The sequence below is a fragment of the Budorcas taxicolor genome, chromosome 8, assembly GCF_023091745.1.
Source record: "Budorcas taxicolor isolate Tak-1 chromosome 8, Takin1.1, whole genome shotgun sequence".
Taxonomy (NCBI): Eukaryota; Metazoa; Chordata; class Mammalia; order Artiodactyla; family Bovidae; genus Budorcas; species Budorcas taxicolor.
Window position 1 is genome coordinate 113,223,199 of NC_068917.1, and position 20,878 is coordinate 113,244,076.

Genomic DNA, 20,878 nt, shown 5'->3' on the forward strand with positions numbered 1-20,878 from the left:
TGCTTCTAAGCACCGCTTCTGTCCTCTGAAGTCACACCAGGTCTGTTTCTTATTCGAGATGACAGCCTTACACGTGTGAGTTCAATTAAATTATGCCCCCTAATCCATGCTTCCTCTCCATGCCAAAAGAAAAACAAACACCTTAGTTTTTTAACCATCCCTAAAAAAATGACAACATTAAGCAAATAACGAGAGGAACCAGCGTTTCCTGAGCACTCGCACGCATGGTCTGTCCCCCAGAGGTGACAGCTGCGTGCCACACAGCCAAGGCTGGCCGTGCTCACCACCCCAACTGCGGTCCCTTCAAATCACTCCCACATGTCCACTCTCAACCACGTCTCCTATAACACACAACCTATAGTCTGAAAGAAATACACGGAAATCGCAGGAAGCCCATGAGAGACTTTTTTTTTTCAACATGCTTTAAAACACAAGCATCTCTGCTCTTGGCTTTCTGTTAGTTTGGCCGGTTTTCCTGTGGCCTGCCCACATGCACGAGCAAGCACTGTGTGGCCTGCTCGGGGGGAGCCCAGCCCAGGGCCTGTGTCCTAAAGACATGCCTGGCAAACTGCATCAGGGGCCTCCCGCTCTCTGTAGCCTTTGTCAAGTTGAAAGTCGTGTGTGTGGGGGTGTAATATGAAAATAAATTATATGATTATATATATATATATACACACACACACACATACATATCTGTATGTGTACTTTTGACCTAGTAATTACTCATCTGGGAACATAGTCTAAGGGGGGAAAAAAAGAAGTGTAAGCCCAGAAAATGATTTGTGTTCTAAGACATTCATCAGGTAATTTAAGGTAGTGAATCCCTGGAAACAACCTCCACGCCCAACAGTCGCGAGGCAGTGAGTTAAAGCCAGGGCACCCCCAAGATGGAGTAAGGCGTGCTAACACAGCAGCCACCGGAGGACACGGGAGACAGGGCTGCACGACCGAGCACGTGTACGCGCAGCGCACACGAGGAGAGGGGGAGAGACTCCAGGACGCAAACTGACTGTGCGCACGGTAAAGTGCCAGGGCCAGGGGTCATTTCTGTATTTTCCAAATTTAGGCAATGCTGTGGGTTAATTAAATACTGGAGGAAAAAAAAGACTGAGTATACTTAAAAATACACACTGTATTTGCTGTCTTTTTTTTTTCCTTTTCTGATTCGTAGGCTCCCAGAGAGCTGGAGCGGCGCCAGTTGCTGCTTCACAAGCCCGCTGCCCCAACGAGGCTGTGGCCCACGTAGGCATTTCCCGTTTGTCTCTGCTATGCTGCTCATCAAAGGAGAGCCACACGCGCCCCCAGGGAACAGCAGCCTCCCCTCGCCCCTCACAACCTCTCCTTCCTCCCCCAGCTCAGGATGCCTGTGGGAACGCTGCCCTTCCCGCACGGATCTTCCCATCGCATTCCAGGGGAAGACAGGGGCTGGGGCAGCAGAGGACACAGCTATTCACAGGGAACATCAAATTGCCGTGCAACCTGACAAACGGTTCAGGTCTGAATTGGCTGCTATTAAGACCTCAGAGTGGGAAGAGGAAAAACTCTCTGTCCTCCAGAGGACATGCTAAGTCGCTTCAGTCGTGTCCGACTCTGTGTGACCCCACAGACTGCACCCCACCAGGCTCCTCCGCCCATAGGATTTTCCAGGCAAGAACACTGGAGTGGGTTGCCGACATGAGAGGACATTTAACAGATTTCTTTCAAAGAGCAAATGAACAAACACACTCTCGCCATTTGCAACTCAGATGAAGCAGATGAAGGATGGGGGGCTTCTTAAAAACGCCGCCTTGGAGAAAACAAACCAAGAGACTTGTTTCTCCCTAAAAGGACCGCAGATATTCCTGCTTCTCAAAATTACCTGGAGCCCTGGAGACTACAATCAATAACAGTCTGTCTCTCCAAGGGGGCAGATGGCCAGAGCGCAGCATAGACACCTGTGAGAGTCTCCCACTTTGCAGGTGGGAGGAGACCGTGTCAGGCGGGCAGATCTTTCCCTGGAAACGGCGGGGCAACGAGCTCTCTCTTTATGTGGCACACCAGGCTGGGCTCAAGGCAAGGCTAACCAGGGAGAGTGCGGGGGACCCATGTGCATGGGGCCTTGGTGCATTTCATGGCAAGAACAGGCCCAGACTTCTGAAACTAACCCAACACCGGCCTGCAGCAAGGCACCCCCAGGGGAGCGTCAGGGCCAGGCAGGGACTCAGGAAACAAGCTCCTCCTGAGCCACAGCAGGACCCGCCTCCCCCCACTGTGTGGTCAGGCCAAGTACTGAAGAAAGCACACACGACGCGTCACAAGGACGAGGAGAGAGTCAGAGTCAGCGGGCGAAGAGGGCCCCCTCTGCTGTCCCCGGGGCGGGCTGCCAGAACAGGCCCGCACCCTCAGCGGGCACGCACGCCCAGGAACCACACGCTCTGCAGCACAGACGCCAGGACTTCACCTTCCCTGGCCCGTTCACTCTCAAATGCCGCCAGGCAAGAACTTCAGAGGCAGGAAGCCGGACACGTGGGCCCACGGGACACCAACTGTCTATTCCTTATAGGGTCTTCCGTGGGGGCAGCGCGCAGGGGGTCCTGGGTAAGTGTGGGAAGAAAGAACACGCATCCGGCCAAAGCCACAGAAGCAGCATGGCAGTGAGAAGGTGCGTTTAGGGGGTTAACTCAGGAAGGAAACGGAAGGAGTGATTACTCATTTGTTCTTCCAAGGTAATGGGCTCGTTAAGGCTCCATCTGCACTACCAAAGTGACCGGGTGACGGGACAACTCTCCGACCCCTGAGACCTTACCAGTCCCCCAGACGTGCCCAGATGCCCGTGACCTGCAGCCCAGATCCCAGGGCCAGGCCTGGAGTGCGGGCATCACAGAACATCAAGTGCGTCCTCCCAGAAACGACCCAAACTTGCGGAACCCTGCGGGCAGATGTGCTGACCGAAGAAGGCCTCCAAAGCCCGTCCACAGCAAAGGGAATTTCCAGAGACCCCCCAGAACAGACGCAGCCCTGATATGTGTGTGGGGCTGTTGCTCTTTGTGATGGGCTCGCAATGGTGAGAACGCTCCTTCTTACCTCCGTTTGATCTACTGACTCAGGCTTGTTGTCTCCTGGGAAACCCACGCAGGAAAGGTCAAAAATGGTTTTCTTCAGGTGCTGGTTGTCCGCATACAGCTCCTTCACCAGCTGGATAAGGTCGCCGACCTGGGAGATCAGAGCAGGAGAGGCCCGGCTACCCACAGGCACACTTCTGCCTCTTGGGGCCACGGTTACTGAGCAGACCTCCCAGCATCACAGTCAGAGAGAGCCAGGCGGCCTGACTCCAGGCTTCAGGCTCCCCCCACGTACAGTGAGAAAAACACCAGCATCTCTCTGTTCTAGCCCCAGAGATCCTGGGCAAGCTGCCTGGTCTAAGCCTCCATCTCCGCATCTGTAGAATGGGCTACCACGTGAAGCACCCCATCCATGACAGGGTACAGGACCTCTGTCTTGCACTTGAGAGCCTCTGGAGGAAAATCCCCTAGACTGACACTTCTGAGGCTGTGTCAGAGGCTTATTCTAGAGCCTCCACCTTCCTCTCTCTATGCCTATCTAGCGCTGTCCAGAACAACAGCAGTCTTCAGTTCCAAAGCAATTCACGGCAAGTGAAACACTCCCACGAGCTTTAGCCAATCATCCCTCACAAAAATCCCACAGAGGTGCACAGGCTGGTATGACTGTCCCCATTTGACAAGGAAAAGCCCGAGATATAAAGCAGCTCTCTGCCCGAGGTCCCAGAGCCGGGGTTCCGGGAGAATTCGGTGACGTACAACACTGGCCAGAGTGCCAGGTCAACTGGGCAAGGGCAGCTGCCGCACAAAGCAGAGTCAGGCCTGGACTCCCGGGCCAAGGCCCCTCCTTTAAGGCACAGGCCTCACAAGGTCAGGTACATAAGCAGCTGATCAGACACCGCCTGTATTTCCTGCAAGCTTCAAATCCCAGTGGTCAGTGACTTTCCAAACCCTTCTTCAAGGGGCAATCACTCGCCCCTGAAATAAGCGGGAGACCCCACCTCACCACACAGAGCAGGCGTCCCCTGCACCCAAACGTAGCACCAATCAGACCCAACCCTGAAGGGGGTTACAGAGGGGAGAGCAAGACAGTCTGATCCTGCCAACATCCACAGAGTGCCAGCCAAGGAACCAGCTCCCACCCGTGACACAGCCGTAGTAGGGACCGACAGTGGCTACGACCATCTCTAGCTTCTTCATCCTCAGAACACGAACAGATGCCTCAGTGCGTCTTGCTGCATTCCTCTGAACTTGCCTGAACTCCTACACTTCTCCCTTTTATCTTTTCTGTACCTTATATCTGCTGTTTTTCCCTCTCCCTCTCTGCTGAGAAAGTTTTCTAGTTAGATAAACTCCTCCTCATTATCCAAAACCCACCTCAGGTCTCATCTCTGTTGAGACGCTCCCTCTGATCCGGGAAGGGCCTCCCCCTCCCGCCCCCACGAGACAGATAGCCGCTCTCCGCCTGCTGCCCCGCACCTCACGTCTCTGCCTGTCACAGCCCCCGGGCACTCACTCGGCAGTGGCACGGCTCAGACACACGTCCGTCTGCTCTGCCAGGATGCGACTTATTCCAAGACAGAATCTGACCCTGGCACACACAGATGATCATTTCATAATAAACCACAGTGTCCTCCGAGTTCACACTTCCTCTTCTTATCAATGGCTCTTAGAGCCTTGAAATACTCAACCATCCTAACCACACCAATGATCAACACATGGAAAGACCTTTCCAAGTTTTAGAAAAGATTTATTGACCAAACCTGAACCTTTATTCTTTCAAAAACCATCTATTAACTCTCACTATATGTGCCAGGAAGGCACTGGGAAATCAGAAATAAATAAGATGCACTCACTTTAAGGTGTCCACGGCCTTCGGGGCATACAGAAGAACAGTCAGATAATTATAGATCAATACAGCAAGGACAACAGTGAAATCAGGTGTAAGACGAGAGGAGGATGATCAGAGGGAAAGAGGGCTAATCCCAGGGGGGATAGGGTGCTTCCTGGAGGAGAAGGGGCCTGGGTGGGGGTCCCCAAGCCTGAGAAAGAGTGCATCAGACACGGTGGCGGGGGGGCTCTCCAGGGAATGTACACGGAGAGAACAAAGACGGGCAGGGAGAGAGGCGACCGGGGCAGGGAGCAGGGCTCCCAGAGCCTCACACCTCTGATCAGGAACCCAAGAGACAACAGATAACTAACAGAGCACTGAACGCTAATAAAGTCAATACCTTTTTCTTAAGCTCTTCTTGAGAAAAATGTTCCACTTGAAGCCGATTGTGTTCTTCAAGGCAAATACTCAGGTAAGATGTTTGATCACTATAAAATGAAAATGTTTCTTCTGCATCAAAAAAAAAGAAAGAAAGGAGGAGAGAAACAGAACATCAGAAGAAGATCCTTCCCAGACCCACCCCAGCACGGTCCATCTAAGGCACTCTGAACTGGGTGAGGGGGCGGGAGGGGCGTGAGCACTCGTAGGGAGTTCAGTGCCCCACCTCTGGGGCAGGAGCCCTCTTTCTGGGTCTCTACAGGCTGGTATCTCAATGTCCATGCTCATCGTGGGCCGTAGGCTTTCCCTGGGGCCGATTCTGAATTATAACTGGTGTATCGAGTGTTGTGTCTGCAGACCATTCTGAGTGGCACAAGTAAATGGTGATTTTTCAGTTTAAATAAGGGAGTGATTCTGTTTAGAAAAATCAGATGTGACCCTCAAGCGTAGAACTCTAGGGAAATAGAAAGTGCCTGATGTGTTTTTTCCCAGCTCCAGAGTCCAGCGTAGCAGTGAGTCCACACTGAGAGGAGAAACTGCCTGTGAGATCTGTGATGGGGAGTCTTGGGTCACCCGTGGAAGGCTCTGCTTTCTCTGAGCAAAGCTCACATTCTCACAGGGAGCGTGGGGGCAGAGAGGGGCCCGGCTATGCACTGAGGGGAGCGAGATCTCGCTTAGCACACGTGGGGAAGAGCTGATACGCTCCGAATGCTGTATCTTTACTTCAAAGTAAGATGCTGTTATCTGGACTTCAAAGGAAGATGTCCTGGCTCAAATCTGGGTGTCTTCACCTGTGATGTGATGTCAGCACCTATTCTACCCAATGGGTTGACGGTCAGGATCAGGGGTGAGACGTTAAGAGCCTGCCACTGTGCCTTGTACACAGCAGGTGCCCAAGACATGTTGACATGTCAGTCATCACTGCGATGACTGACTTTTAGCATACATGCCAGCACCCGGCTAGAGACACGGAAAGGAGGAAGATACCAGCCCAGAGCCTAGCCAGGTTCTAGCCAGCACATGCAGGCCTCGTCGCTTCAGTTGTGCCTGACTCTTTGCGACCCTGTAGACGGTAGCCCACCAGGCCCCTTTGTCCATGGGATTCTCCAAGATTACTGGAGGGGGTTGTCATTCCCTTCTCCAGGAGATCTTCCCAAACCAGGGATCAAACCCAGGTCTCCGGCACTGCAGGTACGCTCTTCATCATCCGAGCCACCAGGGAAGCCTGGTTCCAGCCAGAGAGGGGGCCAAATGCTGCTGTCCTGAGCACAGCAGGGCAGGTGCCACGGGACCTCCCAGGGCGATTCGAAAAGCAGGCATCATGGGACCCTCCCTAATCATGGCCCCTTGTGGTCACGACAGTTTGAAAAGCAGTACTCCAGCAGGAAGCAGCAGTTTCACCCCCGTGTGTCTATGCAGTGGGTGCCTGGGGAGGCCGGGCCCAGATGTTTGGGGCAATGAGGGCTGCTGCTCTGGCAAAGGGGATGACGAGGCCCTGAGGTTATCTGGAGCTAGAAGGCAAATGATGCAGAACACAGCAGCGGCAGCAAGCAAGCAGTCCCACAGCTGGCCCTCTGGGAACTAACGCAACGTGCTGGGCCCCAGTCGCTACCGGCCAAAGCCACCTGAGTCCAGACCAGAAGGGCAGCAGTAACACTGTCCCTGCAAAAAAGGCTCCCCAGACGAAAGCCCCAAGGTGCTCCGTCTCCTACCGAAGCCTGAGGACTCCTGCCAAGCTCAGCCACAGCCCTCCAGGTGCACACGCCGCGGGGAACGTGTGCCAGGGAGCGAGTACCTTCCCGCCGCCGGATCTCGCTGATCTGCTCCTCCAGGGCCTTCCGCAGGTGCTGGTACGAGAGCACGTCCCACTCCAGCCGCTTCCGCAGGGCGAAGACACTGCTCAACTCGGCCTGCAGGGCGCTGACACTGGAAAAACAGGATACCAGAGTCTATAAGAGATCTGCTCGTGCTGTAAGACGCGAAACCCAGCCAGGCTTCCTTTGATTTTTATGTCATTTGTGAGGTGTTCGTCTGTTTTTTCTTTTTCTGGCTATAAAAGTAAATACAGGTTCAGAGAACGCTTAAAATATAAAAGTGAAAAAAATGTTTTTAAATATAAAAGTATGAAAAAAGCAAAAATTACTACAACCCCAACATCAAAGAACATATGGCAGACTGTATTCCCTCTAATCTTTCTCCCTGAGTATTGTTATAAGGTTGAAATAATACTGGACATATAAAACTACATTGTGCATTGTTCATTTAAATGCCTCCCTCCATTTTCAGAAATAATTTACAAGCATCACTTTTAATGACTAAACAATATTAAATTGGGTAAACGACCCAGCGTTTACTTTAAATCTTCCCCTATCAGTGAACATTTGGGTCCCTTCCCAAGTTTCTGCTCCAGATGTAGCTAGGTAGAAATCATTTAACTCCTCGGAATGTTTCTCTGTTTGGAATAATGTCTTGCACAGGCTTGGGTATGGAAGGAAGGCTCTAGAACATCTGCTGTGTCACCCAAAAAGAGGCGGTGCTGAAGGTTAAGGGCGAAGGGCAAGAGGGACAAGAAAAAGAAAAGGGGAAGAGTGAGAGCTGATAACAGGAGGGAGTGAAGGATCGACCTAAGGCTTAACAAAAGACTAAAGTGGTGGGTTGGCCATTCACAGATGAAGAGTCAAATGGACTTTTGTTTGAGGGGTGGGACGATGTAACAATATGGTACTCACCTGCGCAGAGGGCTTGCATGAAACCAGCAACCCAGAACTTAGGGGAGGCCCTGAGAAAGCCCACCTCCCAGAACCTACACTGACTGGGGGGAGGACCGTCCCCCCCAAGTTCTCTCCAGTGATGGGAACACCTTGTATCTGCACTGATGCGCACGGTACACCCAACAGTGGGTCGTGCCTACTGAGCATCTGAAAGGTGGCTACACACCGAGGCACCAAATGCCTAGTGTGCTAACTCAAACGTGTGCAGTCACACGGCTAGTGGCTGCCAGACTGCACAGCGTGCTTCCAGGCGGGGCCCCGCAGGGGAGCATGTGGCAGGGGTCTGAACCTGCCCCATGGCTCCTGCGGGGACACGGGCTCCAGCAGACACCTGAGTAACATACGTACTGTTTCCCTCAAAGTCTCTGCGCCAAGAGGCTTGCTTCTCACCCAGGTCAGCTTCTGAAGACAGATTCCTCGCAGCAAGACTGGGTCAAAGCAAACGAACATGCTTTGCGACTACCGAAACGCCTTACCGCGTCAGAAAGCTTGTTTTAAATACCAAGAAATACGTCACTCTGTCTTGCACGTGACCTTTTGTTCCCCGAGAAGGTCCATCAACACTTAGAAAATGTAGGAAAGAATTTATCAATGTGTGGAATTTTTTTTTTTTAGGGAGCGGGCCCATCAGCTTTCATCAGGTTGTTCTAGAGGGGTCCGCAGCCCCAAATGGTAAGGAGACGCTCTAAGATACGAGTGCCACAGACTCAAGTCCCCCTTCTCCTCCAGCGACTCCCTCCAGCTCCGTCCATCGAACTGCACAAAGAAATCAACATCTATTGGAAGGAAAATAAACCATCATGCCTAATCTTCTATGCTCGCTGCTTTGAAGATGGTTCATTGTGAGGCAGCCTCCTTGCCAGGGAAGGGGCCCACCCAGCAACTTGTACCTAGTTCCATTTCAAGACAATCATAATGATCAATTTGTAAGGCTGATGGAAAACCTCACAGAGGTGTCACAGCACGGCACTCACTCGGATGCGGTCGTGCTGCAGACACATTTAACCAGGGGAAAAAAAAAGAAAGACTGCTTCAGCGAAGCTTCTGCGATGAGAGCTGGGAAGAGCTGACTGCTTCACTCCTTTCTCTGCTTTCTGACAGGGTGAAAAGCACACAGCTGCTCCTGTGTCTGTCATTCCTGTTTCCCCAACTCCAGGATCCCTGCAAGGCGTGAGGAGTCGGTGGAACAAAAGGAGGTTCACTCAGAGAGAAAGGACAGCCCTGCGCCTTCATCCTTCCCTTCATCCTTCCAGGGAGGAGCCGGGAGGAGCCGGGGATGCCTGCCCCTAGGGCGCCAGCACTCACCGGCTCCAGGACCGCAGCCGTAAGCTCACCCGCCTGACCTCCCCTGTAAAGCGGGGACAGTGCCTCTCCTTCAGGTGTTTCGAGGAGTCAGTGAGATGCCATAAGGGAAAGAGCTCAGCACAGTGCCCGACACACACAAAGATGCTCGATAAACATCACTTCCTTTCCTCCAGGTAAGTTAATGACTCCCAAACAGCAGGTACTTACAAGCCCAACCTTCTGCAACTCGTAAGTCACAGCCACGATTTTCATCTGGAGAGGATTTAAACCCTCCAGGGCACCTGTGGCCGTATTTGGACACAGCGCTGGTTATCACAATCGGGGCAGGGGAGGGTATCATTGCCACGCGGTGGCAAAAGCCAGAGCTGTCGCTAAACGTTCTACAATGTACAAGACAGGCTCTCACGGCAAGAAGTTGATGTGTAGTCACTAAGTTGTATCCAATCCTTTTGTGACCCCATGGACTATAGCCCAGCAGGCTCCTCTGTCCACGGGATTTCCCAGGCAAGAATACTGGAGTGGGCTGCCATTTCCTCCTCCGGGGGACCTCCCAACCCAGGGATCGAACCCGCGTCTCCTGCGTTGCAGGTGGCTTCTTCCACCACTGAGTCACCTGGGAAGCCCTTGACAAAAATGTATCTAGCCCCAAATCCCAACAGTGCTGAGAATGAGAAAATCTGAGTCACAGGCAAATACAAACTGCCCCGTCCTCAAGATGAGAGCTGTGCAGTAAGGGCCTCGGCCCAAGAGCCAGGGAGATCTGAGCTCTGAGAACCTTAAGTGCAGGGGCTTGGAAATACCCTTAACATCTCCGGGAGCAGACATCCATTTCTGTGACATGGGTCTGAAGTGTCGCTGTGAGGAATGAATCAGAAAGCTGTCCGTGGCCAGCTGCTCTCTCCCCACCCCGCTCTTACCAACTTCAGTTACAAGTACGTCACCCATCTTGTCACCCACCTTTCGCTGCCAGTTTGCGGGGGTGAGCAGCCCTGAGGGTGGCTGAGCCCCCGAGCCCACAGCTCTGCCCTCTGGCTACAGCACGGTCTGAGGGCTCAAAGCCCCCTGCAAGCTGAGTGTGTGCACAACGGGACTCTGAGGCACACGGGCACTTCTCACATCACTGTTAGTCTTAACAAGCGTTACATCTATCGAGTGTTTCCTCTGTGCCGGGAATCAGGACTTCACATATCAGCATCATGTTTTAAACAACCCTCTACGGTGGGCAGGGAGGCAGGAAAACAGGTGGGTCTGTAGGCAGGGCAATCTCAACGCACAAATATTGATACATATCTTGAGGCTCAGGGTGAAAAGTGACTTATCCAGGAGCTGAGAGTTGCTGAATGCATTTCGACTCTGAAGATGAACAGGAAAGCTTTTAAGCATCCCTGTTAGACACGGTCCTGGCCCGCCCTGGTGCCACGCACGTTTTGCTTCATTAAGGAAGAGCCTGCAGAACTCAGAGCCGCCACCTGTGATGCTGAGGAGGGTGATGGCAGTCGTTTCTACCCACAGAGCCTCTGGGCACCCAGAGTCAGGGCGGGCGCCACGATTAAGCCTGCTTCACCCACTCCCCACCTGAGGCCCCCAGACTACTCGACCCCACCCCAGGTGAAAATGACGAGCAGCAGAGGCTTCTTAAAGAAGCTCCCTTTCAGAGTGAGGCTGACTCCAGAATTTCATCAGCACGTTTTCATTTTCCTTAAAACTCACTTCAGATTAAAAATCCTGGACATTATCTCAATGTAGAAGAGTTGGGGGCAGGAGAAAGTGAAGTCGCTCAGTCGTGTCCGACTCTTTGTGACCCCATGGACTGTAGCCTACCAGGCTCCTCCCTCCACAGGATTCTCCAGCCAAGAGTACTGGAGTGGGTTGCCATTTCCTTCTCCAGGGGATCTTCCCGACCCAAGGATCAAACCCGGGTCTCCTGCATTCCAGGCAGACACTTTAATCTCTGAGCCACCAGGGAAGCCCAGGGGGCGGGGGGGGGGGGTACTTTAAAGAGGGAAGTCATCCACTGAGTATCTCCCGAGGGCCTACTGCGTGTCAGCTCCTGTGGCAAGCACCGGGATACACGGACAGCAGAGAGGGTGCTGCCCACAGGCGCTGATGGCTAGAAGAGGCGGCCAGCCATTGCAGACTGGTGACAGAGGGACGGGAGGGCCGTCGTGAGGGCAGAAATGCAGAGGGGCACCTGTCCTGGGGGCTCGTGCGGGCCTCCCGACAAGGGGGGTCCTCGAATGCTCGAGGATAAGTGGGGGGCAGAGCAGGGTGCAGAACGCCACTGAAGGCAGAGGCAGGGAACCTGGCCCCGGGGACAGCGAGGACTCTACGTATGACGGCTCAGCTGGTGAAGGATCCACCTGCACTGCAGGAGACGCTGGTTCGATTCCTGGGTTGGGAAGATCCGCTGGAGAAGGCATAGGCTGCCCACTCCAGTATTCTTGGCTTCCCTTGTGGCAAAAGACAAGGAGCGGTGAAGGGTGAGTTTCCTCAACCTTTTATGATGGAAAACTTTAGACACAAACAGATGAAGACAAGCTGACGTCATGAGCCCCCACCCACCCGCAGCCTGCCCTGACAGCCGGGGGCCGAGGCCAGTCGTTCTCTGTTGGCGTGCCCGCCCGCCCTATCCGCTTCTGTGCAGCCGTGAAACGAAGCCCAGACGTTGATACCCTTCCACCTGTCATCATCCCACCATGCAGAGAGGTGACCTCTGCACAGGAGAAATCACTGAGGCCAGCGGGGGCTGGGCCCAGAGGGACCCAGGGGTGTCAGCTGCCTGGACCCGGCCAGGGTGGGAGCCAGGCCGCCAGCTGACCATCAGCGTTCTCACCATGCCTCTGGAACCACCCTGCCGCGGCAGTCCTGTGAGGACACAGGCCACGCCAGGACAGACATGCCGCCGTCACTCATCACCCACAAGACTTCAGACAAGTCATCTCACCTCCCCAAGTCTCCATGGCCTAATTATGGAAAACAGGGCCAGTAATGCCATTTACCTCTCAGAGCGGCAGTGGGGGTCACGAGAGATAACACACATGGAGGCACTTTCTGTATCCATAATAAGGTCTGGTAAAAACCCGAGTAATTAGTATTAATGATATTTTTATCCTATGTGCGTGCTAAGTTGTTTCAGTCGTGTCCGACTCTGTGCAAGCCTATGAACTGCAGCCCACCAGGCTCCTCTGTCCATGGGATTCTCCAGGCAGGAATACTGGAGTGGGTTGCCATTTCCTTCTCCAGGGGATCCTCCCGACCCAGGGATCGAACCCGTGTCTCACACATCTTCTGCAATGCCAGGTGAGTTCTCTACCACTAGCACCACCTGGGAAGCCCTTTTATCCTACATTTGTTGCCAAAAAAATCATACCACTCTTGCTAGGAAATAGGAATACCTGATTTTAAAAAGGCAATCCCTGTCCAAGTATCTTAAGCTTCCTAAGCAAAGTGGGAAGTCTTTGCTGCCTCAGAAACTAGCAGCATTTATTCAAAATATGTGCATGTTCTGTATGTGTGTCACGGCCAAACAGAAACCCTTACCTGTCTGAGTCCTGCAGAGATTTTACCAGGTGTGCATAGATGTCCCGTTCTTTCTTCACGACCTGAATCAGCTCTTCATAGCTTAACTGTTGCTTTTCCTGAAAATGACAACGGGGCATCTGACATTAAGAGAAGAATTCTGAAAGAGCGCATCCTTACACTATGCAAACATATGTGGACGCTTCTGGTGTGTAAATCCAAACAAAGGTGATCCCCCGTGCCAGGCTCTGGATCAGGCCGCAGTCGGAGTGCGCCACCTGCAGGCGGAGTGGGGAACGACTGCCCACGGCAGAGGCGGCGGCGCGCAGGGCTCGTCCACAGTGGGCACGCTAGCTGCTGCGGAAGGGGCATCTTGCTGCCTGGCTGCCCTCGGTGAGACCGCACCCCCACAGAGCTGCAGGCCGTCGTTCTCACAACACTACGAAGGCTGCCTTTCCACGTGTGTTCTTACTCCCAAGAAAAGAAATTCCTCAAACAAAACCTGACAATATTAGGGACAAGGACTTACAGTGAAATAGAAGCGGTCGGGGGGGCATGCTTCCAAGGCGCTGTGAGCAGACCGGTGACAAAGAGATCCGGCGTGGACCTCTGCCACTTGCTAGCTATGTGACCTCAGCTAACAGCTTTGCAAACCTCTATGAGATTCAGGCTCCTCGTTTCCGAAGCGGTATGTAATTTTATGAATTCTACAAATGTGAAGCTTTTTTTACAGTTCGGATCTTGGCTCTGGCACTTACCAGTTCTGGGGCCTCAAGAAGCTACTTACTAGAGCCACCTGAAAAATGGTGGGAAAGAGTCACCACTTTACAGAGTTATAAGCAGATAAAAGTTCAGTTGTGTGCTGGAGGAACCAAGGATCCCAGGGGAAAAGGCCAATTCAAGTACTGATGCAAGAAAAGTCAAAAACAATCCATGTCTACAGCATTCTGCCACATCAGAAAACAAGGAAGTGCTTAAATAATGGAGCATTGTCAAAAGGATACAGCAGCCAGTTTGAAAAGGCCAAACCTGGGACAATTTGAGCATCAAAATAACAACAGTAACAGATACAACCCACTGAGTAAAACCGAAGTTCATGTCCACAGGGCCATGGGTAAATTAGCAGATGGGAGGAAGAGCAGGCTTTTCTTTACAGAAAAACGACTAATGGATGGAGAAGGAATGATGCAGTTAGAAGAACCGCCGTTTGCTAACCATCACGGTACTAAACAGTTCCGCCTCCATAAAAGGAGACTGAAGCTGATGGGCAAGAGTTTGAAGATCGGAGAATTTACCTATCTCAGAATACCTCCCCTCAAATACTAATCACAAAGGAAAAGAGAGCAACTGCATAGTCGAGAGGCCAGGCAGACATCATCCTCACAGTTACCCAAGTCAGCAGGGCCGGGAAGGGACAAGTCTAAGCCACGTGCCGTCGGAGAGGACACGCTGAGAACTCAGCCTCGCTCCCGGGACACCCTGCCAGAGAGGCCTCGGCTGAATCCTGTCACCAGGAAGCGTCGCGCAGACCCACCTGAAGGATGCGCCACCAGAGGCCTGGCCTGGACGCTTCGGAAGTCTCAGGGCCATGAGCGTCAAAAAGACCGAAGACTAAAGACTGTGAGATGCAGCACGTGATCCTGAACTGGCCCCTGCGGTGAGGAAGGGCGCTAGCGGGCCAGCGGGTGAGACGCGAACGAGCCCGAGGGGCGGCAGCGGCGCAGGTCCCCGCCGGCCCCGGGTGTGACGGCCGCGTGGCGTCACACGGGGCTGCGTCCCCTCGTACAGGAGCGCACACTCGAGTACTTTATTCTCATAATTTGCTTATAAATCTGAAATTATTTCAAAATAAGAAGAAAAGTAAAAATAAAGAAGGAAAGTTAATGTGTGCACAACCCCTGGCACAGACTAGGTGCCCGAATGCCAGGAAGACACCTGGTCTGTGCAGAGAGGGGCTGCAAACGGTCCTCATGTTTCACGTGGCCTGAGCCTAGCTCCTAAAGCTCAGGTAACGTCCTGAGACGGTGCTTCCGACCCCGATGGACACTCAAACTTGAAGCAGGGGGAAGTTCCATCTTTATCTCCACTAACCTCTACCTGAGGTTTAGCATTTTCTTCACTGAGGAGCTGAAGGACACTGCTACTGCCACAAACCCCAGCAGGACAGCACCAGTGCTTTCCCAAGATCTGGTCAGCAGAAGAAACATAGGCACTTGGTACACACTGCGGGCATCTCAAAACATTTATTCCTATCACTACTTCAAAACTACCACAGTCACCGCTCACCACTCGAAAGCGGCACCAGTTTTTTATATTTACAGCCAACTTCTCATATTTTGATAATCAAATTTCAAAATAACTGGTTTCCTTTATAAACCTGTGCACGTATTTTCTGCATATAAATACTTTTCCAGGGAAGAAGGCCTTGGCTCCAGCAGATTACCAAAGGGATGCAGAGGGCAAAAAGGTTAGGAGCCCATGACCTGGGAGAACGCTGCTATGCTTCCAGACCTGAACCAAAAAAAACACCACCAAGGTCAAGGCAACCCTGCCAATGAAAGGTTTCAAATGCTAACCCACTTGTTGGGTCATGAGAAGTCAGCCACCCACACCGCTAGAAACGTCAGGCCCTTTTGTAATTCATGTCACAGGTCAGTGGCTCAAGGTGTGCCCAGCTGCCTCCGTACACAGTCCTCAGCACCAGCTGCCACACGTACACATCGTGCGCGCAGAGGGCCCTGGGGAGCGCCTGCGAGGAACTCGCCAGGGTATCCAGACGAAGAGGCCGTCAGCCATGGTGCTAAGCACTCTCTAGCATTTTCCCATGTAATCCTCACAAGCCAGTGGGCTCAGGCCTTACCACTCTCCCCGTTTTGGTGATGAGGGAACCGAGGCACAGAGTCACAGTGGGGTGGCGGAGTGTGGACCCAGGCGGCCAGGATCCAGGGCCTGAGCCCTTCAATCCACCCATGAATGACCCACGATGGATGCAAAGCCCTGGGAGCTTGGGGAATGTGACATAGTCACTGTCAGCCACACTAAAGGTTAGCCAGCACCGACAAGGAAAATCAGAAAGCCTGCTATGCCTTGAGCGTCTACCATGAGAGGTGGGATGGTTAAGAGCGTGCGACCCTCCTTATTAGCTGCGTGAGCCTGAACAAGTCACTCAGCTTCCCTGCACTTCAGCATCCTCACCGATAAACAGAGGTAATAATTCTGCATACTTCACAGGGCTGTGAAGGAGACGAGCTAAGCTGATCTGCACGAGGCTCTCGCGCTGACGCCCAGCACGGAGTGAACACGTGGGGAGTGTCAGCCGTAGTCACCATTGCCACACCCCAGGCCGGGTCCGTCACACAGGGCATCTCCAGCGACGACAACCAGCCCAGAGGTGCATCAGCCTTCCCACCGCGCAGATGAATAAACTGATTCTCCGAGAGGACAGGTCGCGGTTTTGAGTCCACTCAGCAATTAAGTGGCAGTCAGAATGTGTGCTTAGGTACATAATTAACCGAGAAGGACCAGGAAGAAAGACGAGTGAATATGGATCTCGGGTGGGTGGCTGGTGTAGACTCCAGCTGGAGGACGGACGCACCCAGGGAAAGAACCCCGACCCTGGGCGCCTGACCTGGATTGCCCTGAGCCGGGGTGGAAGCCCCAGAAGACCGCCCGCTGCAGTGCAGGGCCCTGGGGCCCAGCTGGGCCCCTTCCCCTCCTTCCGGCAGCCGCTGCTCGCCTCGGCCCCCACCCTCCACCTGCCAGCTGGCCACACCTGCGCTCCCTTTCCTGGCCTTCCGTCTCCACGGAGCCAGGAAACCCCTCCACCTGGGCTCCCCAGGGGGAATAGCCCCTCCTCCTTGGAGACCACGCTCCAGCAGGCAGCCCCCCCCAGGAACACCCTTCTCATACCTTTAACCCTCCTCCAGCCCCGAGGCGTCCAATTCACCTTCACCCACAGCCCGTGGACCAACCCCGTGTTCACAGGCCTGCGGACCCCTCGGGGCAAGGGGTCATCCTGAGCCAGGCGCCCTGCTTGGCACAGGTCAAATGCTGCCACAGATGCTGAAATGCTGAGTACAAAGGTACAAGGCAAACACCGGGACCAATATGAGTCTGAAGAGGAGAGACCCCTGTGGATATTCTGCATAATGGAAGTCAGAGTGAGGCAGTGTCTTCCTAGAAGCAAATCGCTCACCCATGTTAAACAAATGAACTCTTTGGAGCCGTCTGGGTCCCATTCCATCCATCACCTAGTCCCCGGCGTTGAGTCATGCCCGATTAGAGTGAAGTCATCTGGCTCCCTGGGCAGAGCTGAGCACCACTGGATCTCCTCGGCACAGAAGCAGAGGGCCAGGTGGCCCGAGGGGGATCACAAGGAGCCCCGGCTCCCCACCCTCCACCCTGCCCCTCCACACCAGGCAGAGCCCTGGAGTCCACGCCCTTTGGTACCTGTGAGTCTCCAGGACGTTCCCAATACACACTCCCTTTTATTGCTGTTTTGCTCAAACTCTTCAGCCTTGGATCCTACAGCCTGCCATCAAAAGCAGTTTAACTGATGCCCATATGTTATTTCTAATCATCTCAGGAGGTAGTGTGTAACTCCCCATTTTACAGATTAGGAAGGTGAGTTCAGAGAGGAGGTGACTTACCCAAGGTCACAGAGTTAACAAGCAGCAGAACTGACAGGCCGACACCAAAGCCGAGGCACTGTCTGCTCTACCAGTTTCCTCAGTGACTTGAAGGAAACACATGGAATGCCCAGACCTCAATCTGGAGAGGCGCAGACACGTGAAGAGTAAGCTTAATCGCTCACTCCTTGGTAATCAGGGCAATTCAGTAGCCTGGTAGATAGAGGCTGGTCAATTTCAGGAGCTATGTCACAGCTCTGCAACAAAGACATTTGTTTTACTACTCGGGAAATTGAGCAGTGATGTCCCAACCATGTCAATAGCCAACCTATAAATCTCTGGCTGCGGCAAGTTAAACATGGTCAGTGTGTTTTACTCTCTGTCCTTCAATTCCCTGACCATCCAGCACTAATTCTCAGGATCACACATGATTAGAAGGAAAACAGACTGCCCACAGTCAGTGGAGACGTCATGACAGCCTCAAGTTCTTCATAGAAATGGGTAGAGAATAAACTCTAAAGTCAACACAAAACAGCCAAGGGCAGAGCAAGAAAAAAAAAAAAAATCCACGTTTTCTACAAAGAAAGAACTACAATCTGAAAAGAACACCTTTCTCAGGAGGAAATACACTGTAGGCTGCAACAGCTGGGATTTCTTAAACTGACACCTAGAAATCTCCAATCCCTAAATGATCATTTATAATCTTTTATCCTCAATTTGCAATCACTCTTGCAGAACAGAATTAAAACCTTTGCTAAAATACGTAAGTATTTTTGCAGTCATTCACACATCACCAGGATCTAAAATACAACTGCAGTGCCCACGGGATGACTTTATACTTGTGGTTCTAAGACGTATAGAAACCATTAGCACAAAAGACTGAAGACAAGGGGACACAGACGATCAAACTGGAGACACGAAATCTCACAGCACTCAACTGTCCAGCAGACTCAGAAATGCTTTGTTCAACATTTACACCACCGTTCACATCTCTAAAATATGACTCATAATAGTAAAGTTTAACTGAACATATTCAAATGAGTGACGATCTGTCCATCTAGAAAACCTGATGGGCTGCTATCTGATTTCAAAACAAACTGTGCCTCATGAAAAGATGCCCAACATCACTAACCATTAGAAACATGCAAATCAAAACTACAATAAGCTATGACCTCCAACCAACCAGAATGGCCACCATTACAAGGTCTACAGATAATAAATCCTGGACAAGGTGCGGAGAAAAAAAAAAATCCTCCTATACTGTTTGTCAGGGTATAAAATTGGTGCAGCAGTGGGGAGAAAGGTATGGAGACGCCTTAAAAACCTAAAACAGAGCTGCCATGCGATCCGGCACTCCCACCCCCGACAAACGTCCAGAGAAAACCCTAACCTGAACGGGCACACGTGCCCACGTCCACAGCAGCCAAGACACGGGGCAAGCTGGACGCCCATCGCTGAGAGGATGAAACAGACGTGGCGTGTGTGTACACACGTGTGTACACACCTTATGTGGTGTGTGTATGTGTGTGTGTGTGCATGTAGCTGTATATATATATATATACACACACACACACACACGTGTACACACCTTATGTGGTATGTGTGTGTGTGTGAGTGTACATGTAGCTGTGTGTGTGTGTATATATGTATACACACACACATATGTACACATCTTAAGTGGTGTGTGTGTGTGTGTGTGTGTGTGTGTGTAGCTTCCAGAATAACATCTATTTCTGTTTCATTGACTATGCCAAAGCCTTTGACTGTGTGGATCACGATAAACTGTGGAAAATTCTGAAAGAGATGGGAATACCAGACCACCTGACCTGCCTCTTGAGAAACCTATGTGCAGGTCAGGAAGCGACAGTTAGAACTGGACATGGAACAACAGACTGGTTTCACAAAGGAAAAGAAGTACGTCAAGGCTGTATATTGTCACCCTGCTTATTTAATGTATATGCAGAGTACATTATGAAATTAAAAGATGCTTACTCCTTGGAAGAAAAGTTATGACCAACCTAGATAGTATATTCAAAAGCAGAGACATTACTTTGCCAACTAAGGTCCGTCTAGTCAAGGCTATGGTTTTTCCAGTGGTCATGTAGGAATGTGAGAGTTGGACTATAAAGAAAGATGAGCGCCGAAGAATTGATGCTTTTGAACTGTGGTGTTGGAGAAGACTCTTGAGAGTCCCTTGGACTGCAAGGAGATCCAACCAGTCCCTTCTAAAGGAGAACAGCCCTGGGTGTTCCTTGGAAGGAATGATGCTAAAGCTGAAACTCCAGTACTTTGGCCACCTCATGAGAAGAGTTGACTCATTGGAAAAGATCCTGATGCTGGGAGGGACTGGGGGCAGGAGGAGAAGGGGACAACAGAGGATGAGATGGCTGGATGGCATCACTGACTCAATGGATGTGAGTTTGAGTGAACTCCGGGAGATGGTGATGGACAGGGAGGCCTGGCGTGCTGCGATTCATGGGGTCGCAAGGAGTCGGACAAGACTGAGCGACTGAACTGAACTAACTGAGACTACATCATGAGAAACTCTGGACTGGAAGAAACACAAGCTGGAATCAAGGTTGCAGGGAGAAATATCAATAATAACCTCGGATATGCAGATGACACCACCCTTATGGCAGAAAGTGAAGAGGAACTTAAAAGCCTCTTGATGAAAGTGAAAGAAGAGAGTGAAAAAGTTGGCTTAAAGCTCAACATTCAGAAAACTAAGATCATGGCATCTGGTCCCATCACTTCATGGGAAATAGATGGGGAAACAGTGAAAACAGTGTCAGACTTTATTTTTTTGGGCCCCAAAATCACTGCAGATGGTGACTGCAGCCATGAAATTAAAAGACGCTTACTCCGTAGAAGAAAAGTTATGACCAACCTAGACAGCATATTCTAAAGCAGACATTATTTTGCCAAAAAGGTCCGTCTAGTCAAGGCTATGGTTTTTCCAGTGGTCATGTATGGATGTGAGAGTTGGACTGTGAAGAAGGCTGAGCACCGAAGAATTGATGCTTTGAAGTGTGGTGTTGGAGAAGACTCTTGAGAGTCCCTTGGACTGCAAGGAGATCCAACCAGTCCATTCTGAAGGAGATCAGCCCTGGGATTTCTTGGGAAGGACTGATGTTGAAACTGAAACTCCAATACTTTGGCTACCTCATGTAAAGAATTGATTCATTGGAAAAGACTCTGATGCTGGGTGGGATTGGGGGCAAGAGGAGCAGGGGACGAGAGGATGAGATGGCTGGATGGCATCACCGACTCGATGCACATGAGTTTGGGTGAACTCCGGGAGTTGGTGATGAACAGGGAGGCCTGGCATGCTGCGATTCATGGGGTCGC

General features: G+C 51.9%; 1 protein-coding gene across 1 annotated transcript in view; it reads right to left on the reverse strand.

Moving 5' to 3' along the window:
* The window catches only part of CDK5RAP2 (CDK5 regulatory subunit associated protein 2), a 180,402-nt gene that overhangs the window by 72,738 nt on the left and 86,786 nt on the right, over positions 1-20,878 (reverse strand). Inside the window, exons 15-18 of the mRNA XM_052644504.1 lie at positions 12,924-13,021; positions 7,103-7,233; positions 5,270-5,379; positions 3,064-3,192 (exon numbers count right to left, since the gene is read on the reverse strand). Of these exons, the coding sequence (XP_052500464.1) occupies positions 3,064-3,192; positions 5,270-5,379; positions 7,103-7,233; positions 12,924-13,021 (468 nt within the window). The remainder of the gene's footprint in view (positions 1-3,063; positions 3,193-5,269; positions 5,380-7,102; positions 7,234-12,923; positions 13,022-20,878) is intronic.